Source organism: Chanodichthys erythropterus, chromosome 24 (assembly GCF_024489055.1).
Source record: "Chanodichthys erythropterus isolate Z2021 chromosome 24, ASM2448905v1, whole genome shotgun sequence".
Lineage (NCBI taxonomy): Eukaryota > Metazoa > Chordata > Actinopteri > Cypriniformes > Xenocyprididae > Chanodichthys > Chanodichthys erythropterus.
Window position 1 is genome coordinate 21,440,856 of NC_090244.1, and position 9,158 is coordinate 21,450,013.

A 9,158-nucleotide genomic window follows, 5' to 3' on the forward strand; every position below is an offset into this window, starting at 1 on the left:
CGAGTTAGCATTTTAGGACTTCCGGTTCCATCGCCCTAAAGTCAATTGGTTTTTTGAATGGGTTTTTGCTAAATCTCCTGAAATAAGGTCTGTGGTTAACAAAGCCTCTAAATATTTTCACGTTTTGATCTGTGACATAAAACACACCAGTTATAACCTGCTTGTGATTTTTTTTTTTTAAACCTTTATTGTGTCTTAAAAACGGCGGTTGCTAACAAGTTGCTAAAAGGGACTACTTCCTTTGGTGGGGACTTTAGACGTCATCATTAAAAACGGGACATTTGGACAGCATTTCTCATGAAAAAGTGTATAAGTATTCATAACAGCACAGATCATAATCTGCGAACATGTTTTTAAATAACCTTGTTTTTTAAATACAGTTTGAAGAAGCTTGGCAGTGATGACTTTGATCCGCGACCATGGTGTGCTGTAGTCCGTTTATAGCCTACTGTTAGCATTTTATATCTGACCACTTTATTTAGGCTTCAAATTGTATAAATGTTGTGTTAACTTGTAAAGATTATCTTGATAGACAAAACACGTAAGTGTCATGAACATGCATGCAAAGTTTCAACACGCTGATGAGTTGAGAAATGTGCGTACATAAATTCTATACGTTCTTACTGTTCGTGGATCAGTTTGACCCATATAGACAGCTGTTCAAAAGCAACTGTAGGCTACAGACCCAAAATACAAAACACTTCTGTGTTGTATGTCAGAGCTCTTCAACTCTAGTCCTGAAGTGCCAGTATCTTGCTTTAAAGTTTGTAAAAATATAAAGTTGTTTTACCTGTTAATTGTCTGTCCCACTTTTTGAGCATAGACATCAAAATGACTTTTACAACTTAAATTGTTTAAAATCTTGAATACTTCAGAGCACAGACTTTACACAGAACACTTCACAGATTATTTTAGAAGTAAAAAAAGTTGTAAAAGTAAAGTTTTTATAAAAAAAAGTTATAGAAGTTTGTCTATGAAAATGTAAAATATATATATATTTTAATATTATATATAACCTATATATTTTACAAAACATTCTCAACTCTAAAACTTCAAGAAAATCAAAGTTAAACATCTGAACAAGTTCTGTGGCAAATTTTAGGTTGATATCTCAAAAAAAGAACTTTCAATAAGATTTGTTTGTGCACAGTACCAAACTTTTTCACTAGATGACATCCAGTCACCTCACCGGTGACTATATAAGGACTCTTCAATTTCCATATATGGTTTGAGAGATCTGAACCATATTTTTCCATACTTTTCAAAATTTTTATGAAGTAGAAGTTTGGACAGTAATGTTAATATTTGATTTGAATTTAATCCCAAAACAAATATAAAAAACACTTGGATAGAATCAGAGTGTGTTTTATAGTTTGGTTCACAAATGAACAATCTATTGCTATTTATCTATTGCTCTGTCTTTTCTTTTGAAAATCAGTCACCAAATATGAAAAGTAGAGCCTGAAAGCTTCAAACGATATATAGTTTGTCAAGATTACTTTTGTTTTAGACTAAGATATTATTGTTATACCGTGTATCCGGAAAGTATTCACAGCACTTTACTTTTTCCACATTTGGTTATGTTACAGCCTTATTACAAAAGGTATTAAATTCATTATTCTCCTCAAAATTCTACAAACAATACCCCGTAATGACATTGTGAAGGAAGTTTGCTGGAAATCTTTTTAAATTTATAAAAAAAAAAAAAGAAAAAATCACATAAGTATTCACAGCCTTTGCCATGACCCTCAAAATTGAGCTCAGGTGCATCTTGTTTCCACCGATCATCCTTGAGATGTTTCTACAGCTTGATTGGAGTCTACTTGGAGTGGTAAATTCAGTTGATTGGACATGATTTGGAAAGGCACACATCTGTCTATATAAGGTCCCACAGTTAACAGTGGATGTCAGAGCACAAACCAAGCACCGAGACAGGATTGTATTGAGGCACAGATCTGGGGAAGGGTACAGAAAAAATTCTGCAGCATTAAAGGTCCCAATGAGCACAGTGGCCTCCATCATCTATAAATGGAAGAAGTTTGGAACCACCAGGACTCTTCACGGGCTGCCCGGCCAAACTGAGTGATCGGGGGAGAAGGGCCTTAGTCAGGGAGGTGACCAATAACCCGATGGTCACTCTGACAGAGCTCCATCATTTCTCTGTGGAGAGAGAAGAACCTTCCAGAAGAACAACCATCTCTGCAGCACTCCACCAATCAGGCTTATATGGTAGAGTGGCACTCCTCAGTAAAAGGCACATGAGAGCCCGCCTGGAGGACTCTCAGACCATGAGAAACAATATTCTCTGGTCTGATGAAACAAAGATTTAACTCTTTGGCCTGAATAGCAAGCCTTCCACCTCACTACTGCATTTCACTTTCATTCCATGTATCGCTGCCCAAACCATTCACTAATCCTCTGGTTCCTTCTCCCCCAGGGTCTGGTACTAATGGCGTACCTCCTCCTCCTTCAGTGGACACAGATGAAGGGCACATCTACAAAGTCAATACCATTCTGGACTCCTGGCGACGGGGCAGGCACCTGGAGTACCTCATGGATTGGGAGGGTTACGGCCCAGAGTGGGATCGTGAGATGCTCGTGAACACATTCTGGACCCATCATTGTTGATCGAATTCCACATCAACCATCCCAGTCATTCAGCACCAAGAGGAAGAGGCCTCCCCGTCATCATCCACCACGGTCATCAGGAGCTGCCCGTGGGGGTGGGGTTACGGTCACAGTCAGTCGCATCCTCAGCACCAGACCTCTCTGCACCACCCGCTCATTCACAGTCACCCGAATTCTGAGCAGCAACACCTGCACCCGCTAATCAAGGACTCACTATTGTCTGGTCTTCTTGTTCTGTACTGAGCTACTTACACCTGTGAGACTTACCTGTTGATGAACCTGTCTTCAGTCATTTTCTGTCTTCAGCCCATCTTGTTGCAACAGCCAGCACCTGCAAAGAATAAGTGTTTGCAACTGTTTGATGTACTCAGTTACTCACCTGCTTGCATCACTGGTTTCCCTCACTTACCTGACAGTAAACAACCTTTGTGGAAGTTACCTTTGTGCTGTCTTCTGTTTGCTAACACTCTCACACTCTACTGACAGAAACTAATGTACTACTAATGTGTCTTTTGTCACTTGTTAAGTTATTACTTTTCCCAGCTAAAGTCTAATTTACTCTACAGGTGTCAAATGTTCACATCTAAATGAGCCAGACATGCTGGAAATGCCTAATCACCTTAATTGTAACAGGTACAGTGGTTACGGAAAGTATTCAGACGCCCTTAAATGTTTCACTCTTTGTTTTATTGCAGTTATTTGCTAAAATCATTGAAGTTATTTTTTTTTTCCTCATTAATGTACACACAGCACCTCATATTGACAGAAAAACACAGAATTGTTGACATTTTTGCAGATTTACTAAAAAAGAAAAACTGAAATATCACATGGTCCTAAGTATTCAGACCCTTTGCTGTGACACTCATATATTTAACTGTCCATTTTTTCTTATCATCCTTGAGATGGTTTTACACCTTCATTTGAGTCCAGCTGTGTTTCATTATACTGACTGGACTTCATTAGGAAAGCCACACACCTGTCTATATAAGACCTTACAGCTCACAGTGCATGTCAGAGCAAATGAGAATCATGAGGTCAAAGGAACTGCCTGAAGAGCTCAGAGACAGAATTGTGGCAAGGCACAGATCTGGCCATGGTTACAAAAAAAATTCTTAAGGTTCCTAAGAGCACAGTGGCTTCCATAATCCTTAAATGGAAGATGTTTGGGATGACCAGGACCCTTCCTAGAGCTGGCCGTCTGGCCAAACTGAGCTATCGGGGGAGAAGAGCCTTGGTGAGAGAGGTAAAGAAGAACCCAAAGATCACTGTGGCTGAGCTCCAGAGATGCAGTCGGGAGATGGGAAAAAGTTGTAGAAAGTCAACCATCACTGCAGCCCTCCACCAGTCAGGGCTTTATGGCAGAGTGGCCCGACGGAAGCCTCTCCTCAGTGCAAGACACACAAAAGCGCATGGGGTTTGCTAAAAAAACAACTGAAGGACTCCAAGATGGTGAGAAATAAGATTCTCTGGTCTGATGAGACCAAGATAGAACTTTTTGGCCTTAATTCTAAGTGGTATGTGTGGAGAAAACCAGGCACTGCTCATCACCTGTCCAATACAGTCCCAACAGTGAAGCATGGTGGTGGCAGCATCGTGCTGTGGGGGTGTTTTTCAGCTGCAGGGACAGGACGACTGGTTGCAATCGTGGGAAAAATGAATGCGGCCAAGTACAGGGATATCCTGACGAAAACCTTCTCCAGAGTGCTCAGGACCTCAGACTGGGCCGAAGGTTTACCTTCCAACAAGACAATGACCCTAAGCACACAGCTAAAATAACGAAGGAGTGGCTTCACAACAACTCTGTGACTGTTCTTGAATGGCCCAGCCAGAGCCCTGATTTAAACCCAATTGAGCATCTCTGGAGAGACCTAAAAATGGCTGTCCACCAACGTTTACCATCCAACCTGACAGAACTGGAGAGGATCTGCAAGGAGGAATGGCAGAGGATCCCCAAATCCAGGTGTGAAAAACTTGTTGCATCTCTAACAAAAAGACTCATGGCTGTATTAGATCAAAAGGGTGCTTCTACTAAATACGGAGCAAAGGGTCTGAATACTTAGGACCATGTGATATTTCAGTTTTTCTTTTTTAATAAATCTGCCAAAATGTCAACAATTCTGTTTTTTTCTGTCAATATGGGGTGCTGTGTGTACATTAATGAGGAAAAAAATGAATTTAAATGATTTTACCAAATGGCTACAATATAACAAAGAGTGAAACATTTAAGGGGGTCTGAATACTTTCCGTACCCACTGTATGTAACAATAACCAAAAAATATAAAAATATAAAAGTTAGTTAAGTTAATAGAAAAGTTATAATTGTATAAATTATAGAATATTAACATATTTAAGACTCTAGGTTGGTTTATCAGTGTAAGTGTGTCAGTATGGCTGTACATCAATCATTGACATAAATTAATGTTTCCTTCCTTGTGATATCTTTTGCAGCACTTAAAAAACTTGTTGTCACAAGAATGTTTATGTGCAGTTTATTTGTTCTGAATGACCTTTGAGTTTGTAGATAACAGTTCATCCAAGTTTGCATAAATCTCCCTAAACTGCTCTGCTATTGGCTGTTTCTGACAATAACATGGTTTATTGAGCTGAGGGGAGCTTTCATATGAACTTCATACACTTCCTGTTGTGAAAAAACACTGTAAGATCTTCAGGAGGTAAACAGCAGTTCTTCTGTATCAGTTTGTATTTAATTTGAAGTCATGACAGTTACACCAGTCCGTAATCTAAGGAGGATATTACCTAAGGTAAAACTTTGAGAATTTCTTATGTAAATATCTCACAATTTGTCTTTCTTAAAGGGATAATTCACCCAAAAATGTAAATTTGTTGTTCCGAACCAGTATGAATTTCTTCTGTGGAGCACAAAAGAAGATATTTTGAAGAATGTGGGTATAACCAAATAGTTCACCATAGCCATAGACTTCCATAGAATATTCCCCCCATACTATGGAAGTACAGTGCTCAGCAAAATAAAGAAGTTGATACAGGTTTGCAACAACTTGAGGGTGAGTAAATGATGACAGGATTTTCATTTTTGGGTGAACTATCCCTTCAAGTGTTACTTACAAATACGACACAACATTATGAAAAGTCTAAGGTGTATGTAGCAGGTAAGTGCTTACATACTAATGACGTATGTGGACATGTTTTCAGACATATGATCACAGGAGAAAGGTGCTGTCAGATATCTCTACGGTTTTGTCTCATCATCAGTATCTTGAGCCAGTGCTGGAGAGATTTGGTGAGCAATTAAATTCAGTTTATTTGTATAGCATATTTCACAAAATAATTGTGGGCATTTGGAAACTATATTGTTCTGTAGGCTATAAACTCTAAGTTTACATATTATGTTTAACTTTAGTATATATTACTTAATATGTAAAAATACTTGCACAAAAATATAACCTCCTTTTGGTTTTACAAATGGTTTTACAGGCTAATGTTATAGGAGGAACTCTAAAAGATCTTCAAATACATTTTACTCCTAATATTCTTGTTGCATAAAAAAATAATATAAATAATATAATAATCATATAATTTATTTCAAAATATTGTATAATAATTTAAACGTTTAAGTTATACAAAGTATTTTAAAACAATGCAAAATGAATCTTTTTTATGTACGTTTACAATGACAAAAAAAAAAAAAAGCTTGTCTTAACTTGAATTAACTAATTAATAAGTGGCATAAAAACCCCCTGAGAAATATTACATGAATATCACCTATATAGCTATATTTTATGTGAATACAATTTTTTTTACAGGTCACATGTTTATAATTCAGTGCATTCATTGTGATTCATGATCAGTTTAGTTTGAAATCTTTTTCATATTCAGACTTTATCATATCAAAAGGACTTACTTAAATATGTAAATATGCAGATATATAGACACTGGGATATTACAATTAGGCACCACAACATATTTACTTACATTTTAAAAATGTACCCACAAATAACAATGTTCTGGTTTTAAAGAACAAGAACAATAATTAATAAAAAAAAATGAAATTAATATACAATTTTATTGTACTTTTCAAAGACAAAAAAATTTGACATAACTTGAATTTACTGTAATAATGGATGTCACAGAAACATCACATGTGTATTTCATGAAATATCACATGTATATCACAGTTTAGTACTATTTGGTTACATTACAATAATTTTAATGGCCATTTTACAGTTATTTACCATATAAACAAAGAAAAGTTTACAGTGTGAACCTAAAATTGAACTTAAGAGTGTGTGATTATGTTTATAACTAGTACATTAAGAATTTCCTTAACTTTTTTCACTTTTTCATTATCTTGTAATTTCCTCACAGTCTTTAATGATGGCACAGCAAAGACCTTGATCAGTTTGACTGGAACTGTTGAGATGTTTTATAAAGGTAAGATAGACCATAAAGATAAGTGAATTTCCCTGTTGATTTACACTCAAGAAAAATGTTATGCAGCAAGCAAAACACTTCTACACATTGTGCTTTAGGGAAACAGTACAATATTCCAGTGAGTTTGTGGCTAAAGGAAAGTTATCCACACACTGCCCCCATCTGCTATCTGAAACCCACCCGTGAGATGGTTGTTGTGACTAGCAGACACGTCAGCAGCAATGGAGAGATCCTGTTGCCTTACCTGGATGAGTGGAAACATGTAAGACTACAGCTTGAATATGCTACAATGGTTTTGGCCTACCACAAAACAAATAATTTCAATTTTATCTCTTTTTATGAAATGATCTTTGTTTGTTTGTGGGTTAATTTACAGAAGCAGTGTGACTTGCACAGCTTGATTCAGGTTATGATGACTGTGTTTAGTGAGGTACCTCCTCTGCGTATGTGTCTTGACCCAGAAGATTGTGAGTATAGTTTCCTTGTTTATTCCCATCATCCCATAAACTTTTCACAACTATATAGAGCAGTTTAACTCCTGAATCTCTTTATATGTTCTAATTGCTTCAGGGAAACAAATAAGCAGACAGTTTAGACCTAGTTTAGGTTATCTGAAATATGATAAAGTGTTCACAGGTTGATGTGATTTTATGGTTTGTTAAACAGAAATTATCATTGTGCAATGACACTGTACAACAGCAGAAAAACACAGCCCAGTCTCATTAGAAAAAACATTCCTATGAGAACATTTTTGCAAAACGAAAATATATAGTGCCAATATGCTTCATGACAGTTTCAATGTGAAATGTCCACTGAGTGGCGCTAAAAGCGTGTTCAGTTTTTTCCGAAACAGATGAACGTAAATATGGTATGTTTTATATTACGTCGGTTTTGTACTTATCACCGCAGTTCTGATTTGAAATGCTACACCAAAACCTACCCAATAGAGTTAACAAAAGCAATCGTAAGCATGTCGTTTTAGCTATTTTTTATCTCTCATCTTTGAGCTCTTTTATCGTGAGTCATGTTTCACCGGATTCGTACCCAATGCTTCTGCATTCTAAGTACAATTCTGTACCAGCTACCGAGCAAGCTTGTTACGTCAGAAAAGTGAAACATAGGGAGCTGGTTAATCAATGCAAAGTCCAAATCATGCATTTTGGCAAAAACTGTTTTGAGATATAATATTGTGCAAGGAGACATGAAAACAAGTTTTTATTAATCCATAATCTGACCCTGTAATCATAACTGTGTATAAAAATGATTCAAATTGTTTGCTGTTTTACTGCCTGTAGTGTTAATTTCTTTTGGAAACTTCAGTGATATGTATGTATTATTATTTTGCATTTTGCAAAAATGTTCACACAGGTATGTTTTTCCATGAGATCAGGTTGGAAAAACATGGCATTTTGATTTGTTTCACAGACAGGGCTTAGACTAAGCCAGGATTAGGCCTTATTTCATTTAGGACATTTAAGTAGCTTTTATAAACATGCCATAGAAAAAACATTATATGTGTGCATCTTGAGACAAAACAATGGCACATATTTTAAGATATGTCAGTACAAGCAAAGTCCCTTTTTTGTTATTCTATAGTCTTTGGTACAAGTTGCTTTCAGTTAAAACAGCTCAAACATGCATTTTAGTCTAGGACTAGCTTAAGCCTTGTCTGAGAAACCAGGGGAAAGTGATATAATAACTACTGTATTATTTTGCACTCCTATAGAAAATACATTTGTGTATTTGTGTGGATATTTAGGTTAAATGACAATTCTTGTTTATTTACAGTAAGTTCTGCTCACACAGTACACTCACTTGAAGAATTGTCACATGTGACGCTGGACAGAGAGGACGATCTTCCTTTCTCAGAAACTGTCTGTTAGCTTGCTAAATGTCTTTGCAATATGATTTGTACATTTAATCATTTTTTTTTTTGTATAAAAATAATAATAATGAATGTATGAAGCTGTAATGAGCTCACAAAAATGAACTGTATGAATGTAAATGTCAAATGTCATGTAAATTTTATGTAAATACATAAGTCACATGTTTATGATGCAATGTTTTCCTAGTAATTCTTGCTCATTGAATATATATTGTATATCAAAATATGTACTCAG

At 36.3% G+C, this 9,158-nt stretch overlaps 1 protein-coding gene across 1 annotated transcript; it reads left to right on the plus strand.

Moving 5' to 3' along the window:
- The first annotated feature begins 5,252 nt into the window (after positions 1 to 5,252).
- zgc:123278 (uncharacterized protein LOC641569 homolog) lies at positions 5,253 to 9,106 on the plus strand. The gene is made up of 6 exons (XM_067380477.1): positions 5,253 to 5,390; positions 5,800 to 5,887; positions 6,973 to 7,038; positions 7,137 to 7,300; positions 7,415 to 7,505; positions 8,827 to 9,106. Exons 1-6 carry the CDS (start codon positions 5,346 to 5,348, stop codon positions 8,919 to 8,921), a joined length of 549 nt encoding a protein of 182 aa, XP_067236578.1. The 5' UTR covers positions 5,253 to 5,345; the 3' UTR covers positions 8,922 to 9,106.
- Positions 9,107 to 9,158: the final 52 nt, after the last annotated feature.

Excerpts from the sequence above, each read along its gene's own strand:
- zgc:123278 (XM_067380477.1), top strand. The coding sequence starts at position 5,346 with ATGACAGTTACACCAGTCCGTAATCTAAGGAGGATATTACCTAAG. Across the intron at positions 5,391-5,799 it reads TAAGGAGGATATTACCTAAG|ACATATGATCACAGGAGAAA; the intron begins GTAAAACTTTGA and ends ACATGTTTTCAG. Across the intron at positions 7,039-7,136 it reads TGTTGAGATGTTTTATAAAG|GGAAACAGTACAATATTCCA; the intron begins GTAAGATAGACC and ends ATTGTGCTTTAG.